General features: G+C 33.1%; 1 protein-coding gene across 48 annotated transcripts in view; it reads left to right on the forward strand.

Moving 5' to 3' along the window:
* Window positions 1-20911, forward strand: part of SOX5 (SRY-box transcription factor 5) — a 995306-nt gene that overhangs the window by 674556 nt on the left and 299839 nt on the right. For all 48 annotated transcript variants that reach the window (XM_072765770.1, XM_072765744.1, XM_072765748.1 and 45 more), the window contains one exon: window positions 19239-19449. In XM_072765770.1, coding sequence (XP_072621871.1) covers window positions 19239-19449 — 211 coding nt within the window. The remainder of the gene's footprint in view (window positions 1-19238; window positions 19450-20911) is intronic.

Raw genomic sequence — 20911 nt, forward strand, 5'->3', positions numbered from 1 at the left:
CTTATAGAATACCTCTGATGTATAAAATATATTAGCTGCAAATATAAAAAAGGCTCATTTTTATTCTCTGGGAACTTACAGTCTGGTGGAGAAAATGGATATACATGTAAATACTGTTTAAGGCTTTGATAATATTATGATGAGTGTTATAGATGAAGGGGTTTATGGTATGATATTGGAGTTTATGCAGGAAGAACAGCATTTTCTGACTGAAGGAAAAGAGGAAATTTCTAAGCAAATGGTTCTAGAGCAGTGCTACTCCAAATGTGGTCTATGTGCCTCCCTTTGTTAAGTCTTGTTATGAAAAGAATACTAGCTGAACTAAACAAGGTGCTTAGATAAAATCGATTTCCATTCTGGGGCAGCTTCTTGTCTTGTTGATGCTTTTAGGACCACTCCTCAAAAGGACCATAGCACACATCCACTATATATGTGCAAATTACAATAAATCAGAAATGGGTGGGATCAGTTTCAAAAGTGGGACAGTAGAATGCTTCTTGGAGAGGTTTTAGCAAGAGAGTGGAAGTGAAGAAAAGTTTCCTTAAAACAAAAATAATTCAGCTGAGTCTTGAAGGGTAGGTATGATTTGAAAATGCAAGATCAAATAGAAGGAGATTGAAGTGAAGAGGATAGTCTTAGTAGATTGAAGGAAAACAGCTCAATAAGGAACAGATCTCCTAGGTGTGGTCGTGGAAGTTATGTTGCATACAAGTCATTCTATTGTTTGTATCTATTCAGGGAATTTCTAGGCATGTGTGTGAAATCCTTTAGAAAATTGAATTTGGTTATAGCATGCCTTTAAGAAGTATGTTAAGAAGGAACTAGCAGGGCAACCCAGGTGGCTCAGTGGTTTAGTGCCGCCTTCAGCCCAGGGCCTGATTCTGGAGACCCCGGGATCGAGTCCCACTTCAGGCTCCCTGCATGGAGCCTACTTCTTCCTCTGCCTGTGTCTCTACCTCTCTCTCTGTCTCTCATGAATAAATAAATAAAATCTTAGAAAAAAGGGAACTAACATTTATCAAACAATAAATCTGGACTAGGAGTTATGCTAAGCATTTCTATTCCTCATGTCATTTAATTTTTACAATCGTCCACAAAGAAATATCATCTTTTTCCATTTTACTGATATGGATCCCAAAGTGGGGAGAATATAATAAAGTCACACAGCCAGTGAGAATGGACCTGACTCCAAATACCATGTTTTAATCGGAAAAAGTTGTAAAGGTATTATAATCCTTGGAATTTCTAATCCGTCATTGTTGGGGAACCATGAAAGGCTGTGGATACACAAATTGTCTTATAAAAATCTTATGTCATCAACTAAATATTCACTCATCATTTAGTTTAAATATTTATCTCAGAAAAAAAAGTTAAAAACTCTATATCTGGTTTTTTTCTGGACGAGATACACAGAACCAAAATTGAACCAGGGTTCAATCTCAGATGTAGTATAATTAAGGGGAGAGGAGTGTCTTGTTTTAGAAAAGCCTTCAAATATTTTGGCTGGGGCAGTCCGGGTGGCTCAGAGGTTTAGCACCTGCCTTCAGCCCGGGGCATGATCCTGGAGACCCGGGATCGAGTCCCACGTTGGGCTCCCTGCATGGAGCCTACTTCTCCCTCTGCCTGTGTCTCTGCCTCTCTTTCTCTCTGTCTTTCATGAATAAATAAATAAAATCTTTAAAAAATATATTTTAGCTGATAATGGCTTGTTTGTAGTTTAGAGAAATATATAAGATCCTAAGTAAGTTCTGTGAAACAAGAGCAAACTAGTTTTTTGTCTGTTCTGTATCAGAAAACCAAAACCAAAACCAAAACATATTACGTGTAACCCAGGACTGGGTTATACAGATATTTCCACAAACAAAAGTGAGTAGGTTTTGTGAAGAGTATGAGAAATGACCAAAAGTATCTATATTTTTCTTGCTCAAATATGAAAAAAAATAATTTTCACTTGCTTCACAATACTTCTAATATATTTTCTTCCCAGCCTTAACATTATTTATTCCACCAGACAAGTCAGAATGTGTCAAAGTCAGATGAATAATTAAGCATTTTAGAGGAATCAACAAAAAGAAATATTAATTGTCATGTTCCTAGAAATTCTAAGTGGAGACATGAAATAGAACAGTTCACTGAAAGCAGAAAAGGGAAAATATGAAAGCTGATTAAATCAGCTAATACTAAAAACAAAGTTTTAAAATGTTTGTTGAAAATTTGTTTGTTAAAAATATATATTACTATACCGGTGTATATGTAAATTGCATGTATATCAGCAATGAAAGCTGTAATTTTAGATTAACTGTATGTTTGTATGTAATTTTTTTTTTTACTGTCTCCTTTGTTATTTACACCCAGCTAGAGCTTAATTTACAGATCTGCTTTTCACCATAAGAGGTATTACTGTCCACTTAGTGGTGGCATAGTACCTGGAAAAACCTATTTCTTTCTATAGGGACAGACTTAGATCATTTAATCCATTTCATTGGTGGCAAATAATACAAATTCCTAGTTTGTCTCACTGTAAATCCAGATATATTTTTTTTTCTGTGGACTATAAAAAAAAAAGAATGACAAGGGTTTAGAATGAATATAGATTGTAGGTAGGACAATTATGGTCTGTGTTTTTCTGTATTTACCACTCAGAGACTTGTAGAACTTTAAACCTGGCATTAGATCTTAGAGTTCTCTTCATCCAAATCTCTCATTTTGAGATAGGAAAATTAAAATTCATAGAGGTTAGGATATTTGCTTAAGATCAAAATTAATGATTCTTACTTTAATCCTACATGACTACGAGAACGTTGGTGCCACTGTAAGGAAAGAAAAGAGAAGTGAGCCAGCTTGGGGTACAGAATTCTGAGGTGACATTTATATATATTGGGTTTGAGGTACTGAGATATTTAGGTCCTAGAAAACCAACTGTTGGAAATATGTGATTGAAACGTCTCTGCCAAGAGATGGGAATGTGAACATTACCTGCCTAGACACAAGGTTTGTAATTGTGAATTTAAGTCATTTATTCCACAAATATTTGTTGAGAATTTACAATTCCCCAAGGAAGGTAACCTAAGCCGAATTTTAAAGCTTGCAGTTTTCTTGAAAGAGGTGGGAAAGTAATAAATTAAGGCAAACATAGCCTGGGGAAAGCGAGGAGTTAAATTCTGGTGGCATCACTAACACAGTCTAGAGTAATGATAAAGGAGTTTGTGTATCATCCAAAGGAGTTAGGCTTTTTTTTTTTTTTTTTTTTTGAAAGCTAGATGCAGGCACCTGAGAGATCTTCAATGAACGGTGTCAAGATCTTTTTTCTAAGATAGAGAGTTTAGAAAGAGAAATAGGAACTGATTATGGTTATTGAATACACTTTAGAGGATTTAAGATCAAAGCAGGCAATGCCTAGGATGAGAATGAACAGCAGATGGTGAGCCAACAGAAAGTTACGGAAAGAACCATTCAGTAGTCTCAAATTTTTGAAGAAGTCATGAAAGATACTGGATTTCACTATGAAAAGATTATTTGTATTCCCTCCAGGAGCCAGAGTAATGCTTTACAAAAAGTAGGCACATGGTTAACAAATTTTGTGTGCATGCTTCATTGGTGTGTGTGTCTTGGGTGGGATGGAAGGGGGTATTTAAAATGTTATTTATGAGTTTGACAAAACTGCTTAATTTTCATTTGGAAATACATGTCAAGGAAGTCAAAATGTAAGATGTAGCTAATTAAAAATAGTATGGAAAACTGGGTATGTTAATAAAGTACATTATGAAACCAAACTGGCATATTAGAAATGTCATATGAGGTAGGTGACAGATACGGAGATAAAGCATGCTTTGACTAGAAAATTAGATCAATGTTAGTAAAATTAGAACACAGTTCTAATTAGTTAGGTGTTTTCAGTCTGATGAGAAACTCTATAGCAAAATGACTAAAAGAACATTTGAAAGATTCAGAGAGGGGTTCAAAATATTTACTGCACTTGAATGGTTTGTGCTGAGTTTAATGGCTTAAACTTATAGTTTCTATGTGTGTAAAAACAGTGACAAGGCACCCCTAGTGGCCCAGTGGTTTAGTACTGCCTTCAGCCCAGATGTGATCCTGGAGACCGGGGATCGAGTCCCACATCGGGCTCCCAACAAGGAGCCTGCTTCTCCCTCTGCCTATGTCTCTGCCTCTCTCTGTCTCTCTGTCTCTGTCTCTCACTCTCTCTCTCCCTGTGTGTCTCTCATGAATAAATAAATAAAATTTTTTTAAAAAAATAAAAATAAAATAAAAATAAAAACAGTGACAATAATACCTGCTTCATAGGTCTCTTAGGAAGAATCATAACCTATTAAAAAATCCCAACACAGTGATTGGCACATTACTAAATTTAATAAATGATGCTTTTTTTATTTTGCTAAGACTGTGCGCTCAGGTTCTGAATGAAATTGGAAGTTAATTTTAATACAGAACATTGTAATACAAATATATTAAAGACTTCTCACACGTATTACAATCAGGGTGATATATAAGATGGCCATATAAAAATTCACAGTTACTCAAATTGTCAAGTTTTAGAATTGACACCCAAGTAAGAGTGTTGAAAGCTTCATCGTTTAGGTCATTTCAAACTAGATTCTACACACTCGAGAAATCCTGTGGTCAAATTCTTATCCTTTCCGCTAGTTGCATAGTTCTTCCCTGCACAGACCTGCTATTGACTTCCCTGTTACCATGCACAAAGCTGCTATTCACTTCCAGGAAAATCGGTGGCTCTGTGGAATTGGATAAGAATTTGGCCTACAATGAGTGATTTGAATGAATGAATTTGGAATTGGCAAGAAAATACAAACATATGCCACATTTACTTGGTACATTCCTGCCTCAAGAGAACTCAGGTAGCACGTAAGTTTTATGTCAAGAGCCAGAGATTTTCAGCAAAAACCAATTACAAAAGTCAGCCTAAATCTTCCCCAAGTATTTTTGTCATATTCAAAGAACAAGGCAAAAATGTCATATTTAATTACTGCTCATTAAAAAGTAAAAGGCTAAAGAGTATCTTCTGAAAAAGCCATAGATAACACCTCCTATTTACATTGCTGCTCTCAGAAGACAGGATTAATGGTTAAGGTATAGGCTAATTTAACATATGGGGATTTATTAACTTTTTTTTAATATACTGTTTTTTAGGCCAATCTTAATTGGCTGAATTGATACCTGGCTACTTGCAAAGTTAAATGTTATTTTTTGCTTTTTTGTGGGCAAAATACGAGGGTGTGTATGGTGGCCCACTTGTGGGCTGGCATTGAGTTGGAGGCAGTCTGAACCTTCTATTTTCAGTAGTAGACAGATTTCTTCTCTTGATATTATTGCTCATGCAATTTTCAGTACCAGAGACATTGGACCTTTAAAAAGGAAGAGATGTTACATTTTTGACAGCTTCTCCCTTCTACTGACTGAAACAATAAAAATAAACATGAAGCTGTCGGAATGGCCTCTGCATATAATGTCATTTGCATGTGATTTCCTTTGCTTCTCTAGATAATTGAATTTATTCAGGCAATTTATTTTTTAAATGTGTAGAGTCTGTGAATGGAAACATCTTAACTAAAGACAACCCTTTTATTTCCTCTTAATGAAATATATACATGTATGTGTATTCTTCTGTTGGAACCAAGAGAATAGAAGAAAAATAATGGAAACACCAAAATGTACCATAAAATGATTAAGTAAAGAGATGAAGTGTGATTCTTGTAACCAAATACTCTATGTGGTCACCCTCTATCTATCTATGTTCAAGGTCTCTAGGTGCTCAATAGGAGCTTCTAAATTATTTTTTCTCTTTTTGATATTACTAAGTGTAATGAATGGGTAGCAAAGGACTTTTGTAAGAAACTCTGCCTTCTGTATCATCTCGGAGCTGGTAAACATAACAATACCCATTTGGTTCCCATCCTGACTCAGTCTTGGTATATGTATTTCAGGCTTAAGGAGAATGATGAACTTGGGTTTCAGTAGTCAAACAATGTTGTTTTGTAGCACAAACAAAGCTTATATTGTTTTTCTGTGGAGTATGTAAAGAATACATGCCTTTATTTTGGATTGGCACTTTTATGGGTTATTGAGCACCAAGCCAGAATCACTTTGAGATATTAGCAATATCCAAGGATACTATGAAGTCAGGAACTCACATAGAATTGTGGAAGAAAATGTATTGGCCCAAGATCCAAATATTGCACTCTCTATTCTCCATAGGATTTACCATAATCTAAATACAATTTCATTTTTTATACATATATCCCAACAAATGCCCTTGCTAGTAATTTATTAATGGGGAAAAATACCATCACCTCTTATTTATACCTGTGATCACAACTCAGTAAAGCATTCAGGGCAGTAGGTTTCTTGCAGAACTTTTTGATGTTAATAATTTTCATTTTTGTTTTCCCCTAATTCTGACTCTTAACATCTATAAAGCAAGAGTTTTAGGGTTGAGTGTACAGCACTAAGAACTCAATATTTAAAAGCCTATTCATTGTATATAAGGGAAAGATGTTTCAGTTTCTCAGATCTCCTTTGTTTTTACAGTGTTATCCTTTTGCCTCATTTCCTAGAATACCCCAGTCCTTTATTCCAGCAATTTTTTTCTAGAATCTTCTCATTTTCCAGTTTCTCTGCTTTGTGTATCCTGTAAGCATTTGTTGTTAATTCCATGTATAGATTTTTCTTTACTAAACGTATTTCATCCTTCAAATTTTAATTATAAATAACCATAAAGTTTAAAAAATTTACATGGTAAATCAGAGTCACTGTAAGAGAAGATGATACCCACTTAGAACTGTCATTTTTAGAGATATGTGAAGAGGGCTTGGCCATTTGCTCTTCTCCCTCAGAAGACACTTTCTGAGAGCTAATTTACTAAAATGGACTCAACCATTCACTGGAAATAAGTGGTTCATAAGTCATTATTTTACAATATTTATTTCTTTATGTGCTTCATGTATTTTGAGGCTCAACTACATTTGAATGTTCCACATATAAATTTAAAGATCTCAAATAATGAACTCATCAACTGAGTCATGAGGGTGAGTTAGTCAGAAGTTAAGGCTAAGGCTCAAGTTATAGACTCATTTAATCATGTAGATTTATCAATTTTTTAAAAAGATTTTATTTATTTATTCATGAGAGACACAGAGAGAGAGGCAGAGACATAGGCAGAGGGAGAAGCAGACTCCCCACAAGGAGCCCATTGTGGGACTTGATCCCGGACTCTGGGATCAAGCCCTGAGCTGAAGGCAGACGCTCAATGCCTGAGCCACCCAGGTGTCCTGATTTATCAATTTTTTTAGATATGTTGATTATATTTTAATAGTCATCTCTGTTGGCTGTCCATTCTGTTTTTGTTTTATCATAATCATTATTTCAACCTCTCAAGGACCATGTTTATCTTTGACTATTCCCACCTTATTTTCAAGTTATCTAATCCTCTTATTACTTGCTTTAAATTGTTTTTAGGATTTAAGGTTCCTTTCAACCCTCATGGCTACAATCTAGTGGGAAGCTTTTTATCATCACATAGGTGGCGTGGTAATGTTTCCTATTCAGTGAATATTTTTACTCTCTCTTCTACCCAATTTAGTCTCCATACCACTGCTAATCTTCCTAACAACCTTTTTAATGAGACTCACCCAGTATGGAACCTAGAATGTTCCTCATTGACTGTCTGTCAGGTCAAATGTATACAGTTCTATTTGACTTTCATAACCCTTCAGAAAATGATGATGCCTTCTATTTGATGCTTCTGGGAGTGCTCTATCTTTTCCTCTCTACCTACTATTGTAGGCTTAAACCAAAAGACTATCTATACATAAAGATTTAATAAATTGAGTGATTAACTCAATATATATTTGTTAGACACAAATAATAGAGTCTGGGGTACAGGGTGAATAATCAGACATATGTCTTGCCTTCAGAGTATAGAAAGAAAATTAAATAAGTTATCTTAAAGTCGTGTACTAATGCTATGATGAAATTTCCACCTTCCTTGATTTCCAATGTTCTCTTTTCCTTAAAGTTCTCTTGCATGTGTGATTTGCAACTATACAATTTAATTAATTATAATTGCTGGTTTTTTCTTGTGTATTTAAATGTCTCTCAAATTTAATTTTAAACTGTTTCAAGATAGAGAGCCAGCTTTATATTTCATACCTGTAGTATTTCTTACAGCACCTGAATCTTTTGAGGAAGGCAGTATAATTTAATGATGACCAGCAAGGATCTTAAATTACTTGGGTGAATTACTCATAAGATCTGAATATTTTCATCTGTTAAGTAGGAATAACAGTCTTAATGGAATTTCTCAGATAATTGTAAAAGATATGTCCATAAAATGTTTAGAACAGCATCTTTAAGAACTCCAGGAGTGGTAGCTATATTTTTACTGAAAACATTAATGAATTTCAATAGATTTTGTATATTTGGTCAGGAATCTGCCTAATAGTTTAGAAATATTTTTTAAAGTCTTTACAACTGTAAGACTAAAATGACAAAATTTATATATAGCATTACTCATATAAACTGTGTGAAAGTAATCTTTGCAGAGAACCCAGTGTTTTACGTAAAGAATGCCAGTATCTCAGTGATTGTGTGCGATGATCTTTATATGCCCACTAAAACAGGCTCAAGAAATTCTGTTTTATACTATGAATAAATAGTTTAGCTAGCTAGGGAATTTTATGAGTATGTGGACTGCTTAATGCCTTATCTTTATTTTGGAATGAGAACTGAAGTTTGTGTTTCTTTTATCACAAATTACTGCTTAAGGTCAACTCATGCTAAAGGTCCCTTTCAAAGAAAAAGTGTTACTTTTGTTGTAAACATAGAGCTTTAATTGAGTGTCTTAATTAGTATAGAAAAGTAGGTATTTACCTTTTTTTTTTTTTAATAAGAAGATGGGATTAGTCTAATGACATAACAGAATTAACTGACACTGGGCTATGAAATCAGCCTGATCTCATGAAGAGATGTACTGGTGAGGGACTCTATTCAAGATGGTACTAGAGTACAGGGGATGGAAATTAGCAAAAAATGGAGAGTTAACTCCTAATCTATCCTTCCTCATATTACCTTTGCTGCTGTTTTGTATTTATAGTGTAAAGGAACCTAAACATTCGTTTGTAAGAGAATCTGATAGTGCTAATGTTCTCATGAAAAAAGAAAATCTTGATATGTCTGTCTTACAAGAAGAAAGAGGAATATGAAAGAAAAGTAGAAATATGCCATAATAAGTAATTGGTGTCATGTATTTATGAAAAATAATTCATTACTCTAATTCTTTTCAGACTTTGACTTTAAAAGTTTATATCATAATGAGGAGTAATTGAACATTCTTTCTTTGATCATTTCCCTGACTTATCACTTTGTAGAGAACCATGAAACTGTGAAATTTGAAAATTGAGTATGCAACAGAGATAAAAGTACACTAATGTCACATGATGTTTTATGGACTATTTTTTTTCTTAAAATAAAGTTTGTATTAGCTTATTTTTAAAAATTGGCCACCTTTAAAAAGTTTAAATTAATCTTTAAAAAATTGTTTCTATGAATGCAGTTTGATTTTACTAGAAAAATCTATGAAATTACTTGATTATGCAAATATGTAGTTATTGTTTTGGTAAGTGGGTGTGGAAAGAGGTTTGTCTCTTGTTAATGTCTTCTTCACTTCCCTATAAAAGAGACCTTTTTAAATATTTTTTTATATCCTGTGTTTTGTTCATGATTATATCTTAATATAATGCCTAGAGCATACTTATTTTAACAAATATATAGCTCTTGCCATGTCCTAGTTACCATTTTTATGAGTTTTATAATTTGTAATACATATACTTACTCATATAGTCTCCTAACTCATTATTTTGTAACTTATAATCCACTAATGACTCATTGAGGTAGGTAATAGTATAATCCCCATTTTATAGATGAGGAAACTGAGGCACAGAAGGATTAAACAACTTGCTAGTTAATCGTGGAACCAGAATTTGAGCCAAACCTATTTGGCTTCATTCTCTGTGCTTAGATGCGAACATCATTAACTACCCAATGTTGGCACCCAAAGTACTTTTATTGCAGGAATGAAAGAGAAACGAGTGAATGAAATATTTCTTAATTTTTAGTAAGCATTTTCATTGCTGTTAAATTCTAGAGATCAATGATATTATATAATAGCATATATGAATTCTTTATAATTTATTATCCCCTTTTATAGATTTGGAAACTGAGGTTTGGAGAGTTTAGAAAACTTGCCAAAGGTTGTATAGTTAGTAGATGACAGAGCCTGGATTTGAACCCAAGCATCCAGACTCCTGCTGTAGTTTGCTTGACCACTACTTTCTACTACTTTGCTGACGTCATATTTTATTTATTGCATGGAGGATCACAATTTATTTCTCTTATCACTGAATATGTAGTCAGTTCCCAATTATAAATGATGCTAGCAAACAGCCTTATTAATTTTATCAGGTGTCTGCTCTGCATAAGAAACTGTGTTCATTGCTCTGTGGGATAAAAAGAAGTCATTTCCCAAACAGATCACAATTTGAAGATTCCTCATGTTTCATTTCTTCCTTCAGACTCAGAGTGAATAGGCATTTAGTCAAGTTTATTAACAACTATTGTAAGGATGTTCTGGAGGCTTCTTAGGAAAATGATAGATAAATTTTTACACACAATTAGCAGCTAGTTATAATAAATGTTTTTTTCTTTATTTCTTAAAATAGTATATAATTCACAATTGTAGTGTGTTTGGAAGTGTTTTGATGTGTAGCCTAATTCTTATTTAGAAACATCTTATGGTTGACCTTTGAGCCTTCAGGGAAGAGATCATCAAATGTCTTAAAGTGTACTTGCTAGATTGTTTAAACACAAGTAAGACACAGCACAGAAATCATCATCAGGAAGATAATGAGGCTGTCACAGCACAAAATGTTCTTTGTTTTTACAGGTTCTATTAGTTAATGTATTAGAATTCTCTAAATGCCACTTTTGCTTATTAAGTGGTTTTGAGAGCACATGAAAACATACAGTTATTCTTGAATGCAGCATTTCTGAGATTCTTGGTAAATGTGATTCTGAAGGAGTATTTAAAAAACAACCATTAGACACTTCTGCCCATGTAACATCCACATGCAAATGAAGAGATTTTCCAAAACTGTTTTTCCTATTTGTATAGTCTCTTATTGAATCAAAAATTTGCCCTTAAGTTTTGGTTTCACTCACTAGAATTAAATTAGATGGCAAATAGGATACTGGTTTAAAAAACAAGGAAATCTACTATCATTGTGTTATTTTTATATTATATATCAGATTAAACCATTAATAAATTTGAATTCCATTTCTTAGTGCATTTGTTAAAACCATCTATTTCCACAATGCAATTTTGACATAAATCTCAAGATTTTTCTAATCCATATAGTTAGTAGGAATCAACAAACATAAGCTTGTTTCAACATGTGCCAAAATGGATGTTAAAAAATTAATGTTAAAAAGTCGATGTCATTTCCCTCCAACATGTATTGGTCATTCTTAGCTCCGCATGGTTGCTGACTCTTCTCCCTGCCCTACATTATCACCCACTTTCCCCCTTACAATGTTACCTTTAAGCTCTCTTCTCATATCCATTCCGTTCTATCACTTTCGTGACTGCTTTATTCACCACTGCAGGTTTTCCTCATTTCCCTCTTTGCCCAACTCTTAAGAGTTTTTCCTATACCAATAGTCCTCAAACTCACTGAGTATCAGTCTCCCCTCAAAGCCTTGTTAAATCGCATTGCTGGGTTTCACCCTCTGAGTTTCTGATTTTGAAAGTCTGGGGTGATGCCCGAGAAAAATGTATATTCTCAGGTGATGCCAGTGATATTGGCTCCCAGACTACCCTTTGAGAATTTTATTTATATAAATCACATGTCTTGTATTGTGTAGTCCCGTGTGAATGCATTGTAAGATAAAATACACTTTTAAATGTTTATTTAGTTTTCTGATCAATAATTAAATACGAGACTATGCTAACATTTCATCTCAGTGCTTGGCAAAAAAAGAAAAAAAAAGGCAAACCAAGTTAGACTTTTGTTGAATTTCCATCCTATTGCACAGGGAAAGAATCTTTAAGAGATTCCATATTTTTAGGCTTTGAAGAAACATCAAACAGCTTCTATTTGCACTGTCCAAAATACATTAAAAATCTTTGAAATATAGACTAGATCCTATATTTGAAATATAATGGAGCCATTTATATAAAATAATCTTTCACCTAAACTTGATGAGGCTTGTCACTATTTAAAATATTAGATCAACCCCAAGAGTGGATTGTATCTGCATTACAGAGACAGAAGAACGTTTAAGGTTTCTGCAGTATTCTTTAAAAATTAGAACTAAGCAGAATATGGAGTATAGAACCTTCCATAGATTATACAGCAAAAAGATGCTAATAAATATTTGAGTATTTTAGAATTTCTATCTATTTTTAAGATTGTAATGATTTAATGATTTTAAGGTTTGAGAGTACTAATTTTCAGGAATTTCAGTATCTCATAAAATATTGAAAAATGTAAAATATAAGCATTTCTTAAAAACTGACTTTGGATTCTTACAAAACCAGCATCTTATGGTCATAATCCCCTAGGGAGCTTAAAAAAAGCTACATATGTATATATATACACACATACATATATATACTGGTCACTGGATAGACTTATGAACCACTCATCTAATATTTGGATGATACTATCTACTATCTTGTACTTCCTTAAACATTAAGAATTGCTGATCTTAAAAAATTCAGCAAATAATACAAAGGTATTATCAGTGGCTTTTTACAATACATAAAGTGAGAAGTTCTGATAAGCTCTGTCTCTGTAGGTAACTATGAAAATAGCCCCCCAAAAATGCCTCTGTTAGTTTTCATTTTGTGAACCATTAGACTTAAGTAAACATCAGGCAGAGTTTTTTGTTTCTTTGTTTGTTTTGTTTTGTTTAGCAAAAGTTTAGAAAAGATTTGGATAGCTTTAACACCAGCAGTAATCACAAGTATAACAGACAGCCTTCAGAGATCTCTCTGTAAGTTCTTACTTTTGCTTTCTAGGTCTCAGGAACTGACCATATCCTGTTCCTAGGATTTGATCACATTAACCAAAGAAAGAAAGACTCTTAATGTTTTCTATTGAGCTTTTTTAAGGATTGATTTTTGCCTCAGTGTATCCTTCATATGTTTACATTCTGTTTTCAGGAAAATTCATAGTTGAAAATTGACCAGGTATGCTTTTTTACAAATGGTATATTCATTTATAAAAGTTAGCAATTTGTTCTGCTTTCTATTTCAAATTTATGTGTGCATTATCATGAGGTGGTTACTGAATAAGAAGAATGATCACCATTAGCAATGCATTCTCTTCAATGTGCTTGTTATTCTTTAAAGTATAATTAAAATACTAATCTCTTCTAAATGCTTATTTTAAGAATGGTAAAAGTTTAATTTATTAACATATATCTTTAGTGAAGTTTATCTGAATAAAGCATCAATGCAATCTACAGTTGAGGCTCTTTTTGCAAATATTGTGATCTTTTTAAAATCGTCTAAATATGTATATTGATGAGTTTATACTGCAATTCTGGGAAGATGCATATTTGATCAGAGCCTCTTAACCTGGAATCTATGGTTTATAAGAGCTCTTAGAGGATTTCATGGAGGAAGTTCACATGTGGAACTCTGAAGGTAGAAAACTAACTCTCTAAGACTGTATATGTAATTGTGCATGCGATTGCCTGGTTGTGTGTCTTGTATGCATGTGCATATGTGTTTGGGAAAGCATCTATAACTATTAAGGTATCTATAATCCAGAAAGATTACTGATTTAGGGTATCATGAAGAACTTTTATGAAAAATTACCGTAAACAATAAGACCTTAAAAATAATTGAGTTTTTACACAATAATCATGTATTGTTTTCTTGTTCTAAATTAAATTTGGCATCTCCTAACTTGACAGAGTAGGTTACATGTAGTGCAATTTAGTTTCAAAATAAACATTTGTAATAATATATATATTTTACCTATTTTTAAAAGAATCTAAGGAATGGCCAAATAATACAGCTTTTTTGAATTGAGATATGACATACAGCATTTTATTAGATTCAGGTTCACAGTAACATTTCAATATTTATAAATACTGTGAAATGTTCATAGTAAGTCTTGTTAACAACCATCAACACACAGTTACAAAACCATTTTTTTCTTGTGATAAGAACTTTCTAGATCTACATTCCTAGCACTTTCAGATACACAACCAATATTATTAACCATAGTCACCATGCTGCACTTTACATATCCAGGACTTATTTATTTTATAACTGGAAAATTTGCATGCCTTTACCCATTTCAACCAAATAATATGGCTTTCAATCTATTTTTCAAACTTTGTTTTGCCCCTTCCTGTTGATATTTAGAAAAACAGCACGTTAATGGAAGAACACGGCCATATTAAAACTTGTTTGCACCAAAGCACTTTCTGTATGTATCTGTAATTCATTATGTACTACCTCTATTTGATACCAAAATTCATGAACTTGCATTAATGAAAATCTAGTTCAAGAGAATCTAAACTTTCTGTACCTTTTTTTTTGTCTAAGTTCAAAACTTTGTTGTACTAGAAAGGATGCTAGAGATGCCCACACATTTTGTAAAGATAGGTTAAGGAGCACCTGACTGACTGACTTAGTGGAGTGTGTGATGTGCAACTCTTGATCTTAAGGTTGTGGGTTTGAGACTCATGTTGAGTGTAGAGATTCCATAAAAATAAAATCTTTAAAATAAAAAAGATTAAAAAATCATAAATGACTGAGCATCATCACTTTGAATAGTTGCTTAGAGATCAGGTCTGTGTTTGGATTAAATAATTATTTAAATTTTAAGGTTCTTTATTTTTAACATGGCATAAATCAGTGGATAATTAGATGGATTCTAAGTCTAGAATACAGTTAGATTAATTTTAATGCATTTATATAGTTTTTTCTTTATGAGTTGAACATACTGGGGGCAAAACCCTATCCTTTTCATAATTATTCAGCAGATGACAGTACATCTTCTACACCTATAACATTGACATAGACATACTTAGGTATTTGTTGTTGATGTTTTCAAGGAGAGGTAATATAAGCACTGTGGTTGAGGGCTCTGGTGCCCAACAAGTTGGAGGCGATTATCTATCTCTTATTAATCATATAATCTCAGACATTTACTTCACTCCATGTTCCCCAATTTCTCCAGCTATGAAATGCAAATCATAATTAGGCATGTGAGGAGAATTAACTGAATTAATGCATATAACACACTTTAAATAGTGCCTGACACAAAGTAAATATTCAGCAAATATTGGCTTCACTCTTACCAATTATAGTTGGATAGACAGACTATTAAATGTAATGTTTTTGCTACCCTGTATTAATTTGATTTGAGCTTATAGGACCGAAAAGTAAATATGATCATGTATTTCTTGAGGCTAGAAGTCAAGAATGAAATCTCATTTGGACAATGAAAGAGACATATATATGTGATTGAGTCACATATAACCTCCCTTTTCAAATGAATTAGTTCTTCTTAATCACCACATTATCTAAACTAAAATTTGGATATTAATGTTGAAATATGTTTCTCAAAGTGTTCATAGTAAAATGCTATGTTTAGAATGAATTAACAAGAATGTGATTGTTTCGATTTTTAATTTAAATTCTAATTAGTTAACATATAGTGTAATAGTAGTTTCAGGAGTAGAATTTAATGATTCATCACTTATATATAACACTCTATCACAAGTGCCCTCCTTAATACCCATCACTCATCTAACCTATCCCTCTCTACCTACCCTTAGTTTGTTCTCTATTTATGAGAATTTATCTTATGACTTGCCTTTCTCTTTTTTTCTCTTATGTTAATCTGTTTCATTTCTTAAATTCCACATATCAGTGAAATCATATAGTGTTTGTCTTTCTCTGACTGACTTATTTTACTTAGCATAATACACTCTAGCGCCATCCACCTCATTGCAAATGACAAAATTTTGCTCTTTTTGATGGCTGAGTAATATTCCATTGTGTATAACTACCACATCTTCATCCATTCGTTAGTTGATAGACATTTGGGCTCTTTCCATAGTTCCATAGTTTGGCTATTGTTGATAAAACTGCTATAAACATTGGGGTGCATGTGCCCCTTTGACTCAGTATTTTTGTATCCTTTGGGTGAATACGTACTAGTGCAATTGCTGGGTCATAGGGTAGTTCTATTTTTAACTTTCTGAGGAACTTCCATACTGTTTTCCAGAGTGGCTGCACCCAGTCTAAGAATGAATTGTTTTGAAAGTTATTTAAATAAAGATAGATACACTAGGGAGATCTCTTCTTTTGTCTTATAGCTCCAAAGTTGACAAAGGGGGCAGGATTAGGTAAAGCCTTTTGAAGTGTAACAAAGGAAGATTATCAGCTTTGTTCTAAAAGTTTAGAACCTTCTCTTATCATTAGACCTTAGAAATCATATATCACAGTTCTGAAAACTCTATGGAAAAATACTGGAGCTGGTCTTTAGCACTCACAAAAACTTGATGAAATATATTTTTTTCTGGTGTGGACCACTAATACTTTGTTAGTAGACTCTCTGGATGTTCACCTACCAGCAAAGTGAAGAGGAAATGCAGTCGTTACTTTAGGTATCATAAATGCAATCCTAGGGAAGAAACCGAAAGCTATAGGACTTTCTTTACTAAAGACTGGGCCAGTGCTCTTTAAAAAGCTCTTCACCATGCAAATGAACAATGGAGTCCCTCACTGAAACATCTGTTAACTACATACAACTACTCTTAAAGGGATTAACAATGCTAGAGGCTGAAATGTAATCAGACAGGTGAAATAGTGATAAGATAAAATACTTGTGCATGAAATTGCAGTGATAATTTTTAATACTGTTGTGTAACTGAGTTTAGAAAACTTGTGAAATGATGTTAAACTCTTTAAAATATGTCCTTCTCTTTTGCAAGATGTATAAAAACTAGAGATATGCAAAAGGGATGTTATTTTATCTTACTTTATTTTGAAATATTTTCAGATATTTTAATAGATGTGATGGTATACAATTTGGGTGTCTTAACCCTCTACTGAAGATGCTATAGAAAGATATATGTAATTTTCAGTTATGAAAAATGAAGTTAGCTGCCAAATTCTTGTTTGTTAATTTTGGCATCATATAATGTGAAAGCAGAGTATAGAATAGAAATGTTCAAAGTGAAGCTAACATTGGGGTTTTTCTACCTGACCCTGGAAATAAGTGAGAAGAAAAATCTGTGGGAATACCGAGGTTTTATTATATTTGAACATGAATCTGAGCTAATGTGTATTATGGGCCATTCATAAAAATATTCCTTAGTTTACTGAATGGATTTGTGATTGCTCTTGTCGGGGATGTGTGTGTATGTGTGTGTATGTGTGCATGTATGTGTTTATTTATGGGTTTGCTTGTATTAATGTGTGGGTTTTAAATAAATAATTCTAGAAGTGTACCTTCACTTAGCCTGCAGGGGCTTGTAATGATTACATTATGCATATTGATTTCTAAATCCAAGTACATTATAAGTGAAGACTCATGTTTGAAACTATTGTCTAAAGAATATTCATTCAACACCTACTAGTGTTTTCCGCATATTCTGTAATGTGTGGAAGAAATGGAAACCATTTTGGGTGTGGGATTGTAATATTGAAGATTTGTTTGCACACATTTTTTACTTTTACTTTCTCCACATTACCTAACCCCAGCCAACAGCTGACACTTGCACCATAGCCAATGTCCTTGTATTCACTATTATCTATTAACAAAAAAAATCATATAAACAGATTATGATTATGTTTGGGTTGACATCTCTATTTTTAAAAATTAAAATGACCACTTTATCAAGTATTCTTAGTATATTTTTAAAATAGTCAAATATATTAGAATTAACTTTTAAAACATTAGATATCAAATCAGTGTGATTCATCACTTTTCTAGGATCAAGAGATCCTATTAACACATCTTAGAGAAGAAATGTATAAACAGGGATATTATCTATTAATATTATCCTGAATATTAGATGTGTATACACTCAAATATATTTTAATGGGAACTCTTAATATTATACAATTAAGAAATACACTTAGAGACTAACTTCCTCAAAGATCTTAGGATATAATTTTATTTTTAGGAAGAGATATGCTTTGTGGGTAGTCAAAGGATTATGGAAGTAAGACATTATAAAAAGAAAATCTTTAAGTAGTAAAATTAATTTTTTAATCATTTCGATATCACTCCTCTTGTAGATGTCTGAAAAATCAATTTAATGCCTTTTCGACAAAAGATACCCCAAGTATTTTGATAGATGACTAGGGCTGGTCAAGAAGTGATGGGGAAGATAATAATAACAAAAAAACACAAATACATGTTTAAATTTTAGAATTTTAGAATAAATCCTTTTCATACACATACACAATTATGAAGAGGGAAAGATTGCAAGAAACTTTATTTTATAGGGCATATGAAGCTTAAAGTGCAAAACAGGAAAGAATATTGACAGACACAATGCTTGGGGTAACAAATGAAATTGGAAATAACTTTGACATAAGTAGAAATAAGCTTTCAATATTCCTATCTGATGTCAAAATAACCTGTGTAGCTGATGCTTTCTTAAAAGCATGAGAGGGAGGTGGAGAACTAAAAACGGTCCCTGCTTTAATTAGGAGCAACCATCAAGAAGAGGCAGCTATTTAAAACAAAAAGTGAAGTGCATAATGTTACTTGTTTAAATATTACGATATCTTGAGGAAGTTTGAGCCAGATGACTGGTGCATATAATGCCCATAGGAAAATCTAAGACTTTCAAAGAAAAGCAGAAAAATACATCTAATCAATATAGGCTTTGTAGAAGGCTTTATTGCCATTTGTTCTAGGCATAAGGGAGAGGGTCTCCATATTTTTATTTCTTCAGTGAATTGATCTTTGACTCACTCTGTGCCAGCCTGTACATTTAATGCATTCTTTTTTTTAATTTCTTTATTTATCTTACTCTTGCAGAGTGACATTTCACTTTTTCATGTTTTAGCTAAATAAGCCACGTAAGCAATTTAGAAAAAAAAAAAGCTCACTGAATTTCAAACAAGTTTTTTTTTTTTTTTCCTTTGCTTTCTCTTGCAGGAAGTTGATGGCAATAAAGTTATGTCTTCATTTGCCCCACACAACTCATCTACCTCACCTCAGAAAGCAGAAGAAGGTGGGAGGCAGAGTGGTGAGTCCTTGTCGAGCACGGCCCTAGGAACTCCCGAACGGCGCAAAGGCAGCTTAGCTGACGTTGTTGACACGTTGAAGCAGAGGAAAATGGAAGAGCTCATCAAAAATGAGCCAGAAGGTAAAGGCTAGAAAAGGAAACCAAGTGGTTGCCGTTTCCTGATTTTAATAGTTGGATCTTAACTTCTAGTTCTCTCTTTTGACTTATACTCAAATTGGGACAAAATGGAAACCTAATGCTGTGAAGACGGATAGAATTTTTTCCCCCCAGAAACATCTCAATACATCTGTCCCAATTTTTTAAATCATTAATTTCTGTTGTGATGTCTTCCTCATTTGCACACATGGGTAAGTTGTGGTTGAGTAAAACTTAAGGATTCAAGAATAGAATGTGACAGCGGAGCCCAGAATAGGCACCACCTACATCCCAAATATTGCAGGCTAGCTTGTTCATCTTCAGCTTTTGTCCCCAAGGCCATATTACAACTTTATTAAATTGTATAACCTTTATACATGAATGCATCTTGTGCTACCTTAGTTCAGTCTCTTTCTGCTATAGTCAAAAATTAATATGGTTGGGCCTATTCTATATTTTAAAATTATTGATGTTCTAATTCTGTGGTCTATGCTGAAGTTCCCATTTTTATTCAACTTCCAGGATGCCTTTCTTTTAAGATTTCATCTTCCAAATCTATTTAATAGTTACTGACAGCAGCCTAAAGGAGGTATGCACAAGAAATAATCTTAGGATTAAAGCAAACAAACAGCTGATACTGTTTATAGAATTTGTGCATAATTGATAGTCACCCTATATGTTATAGATGTTTCCACCTCCTACTTAAACCTGTGTTCTTCCTAAGTTTGGATGCCACATTACACGTGAGAACATGCCTCCTATTTAAAAGTCAGATGGAAATTTCAAACAAACAAACAAACAAACAAAAAATACTGACATAAAAAGACATATTTTACACCAAAAATATACTGCATTTATACTATGTAACACTCGGTTGGGCTCATTTCTAGTCTGTTGTTAGGACACTGGCAAATTAGGAGTATATATGGCACAAAATGTATGTTAACCAGTATATTTGGGAGTCATATGGTAATTAAATATTTCTGGGTCCCTACCAGATGCATAGCTGGGACATGGATTTTAGTTATAATTTATGTAATTCACATGATCTTACAGTTGGAAAGAATTTTAGAGATAATCTAGTCAGCCAAAGACTTTTGGCTTTCATCCACATGGAGATAAAAATGGGGTTTTGAGGAGGACCTAGACAATTTTTTTTAATGTGCTGGAATTTTTCTTGATATTAAAAATACTGTCTTCTTATTTAAGAATTGTTTTAAAAACCATAAAAATTGAAAGGGAAAGGAAAATTGCTTAAATTTGTAGCTTTCTGATATAACAACTCTTAACCTCATGATGTGTTTTTTTTAGTTTCGCATATTCTGTTAATTTTACATGATTAATTTTACGTTTTTAAAATCATGTTGTATCTTTTACATTGTCATATATTATCATCAACTAAAGCCCACAGTTTATTCAAATTCCATTAGTCTTCAAGTGTGCTTTT

This window comes from Vulpes vulpes, chromosome 8, assembly GCF_048418805.1.
Source record: "Vulpes vulpes isolate BD-2025 chromosome 8, VulVul3, whole genome shotgun sequence".
NCBI classification, from domain to species: domain Eukaryota; kingdom Metazoa; phylum Chordata; class Mammalia; order Carnivora; family Canidae; genus Vulpes; species Vulpes vulpes.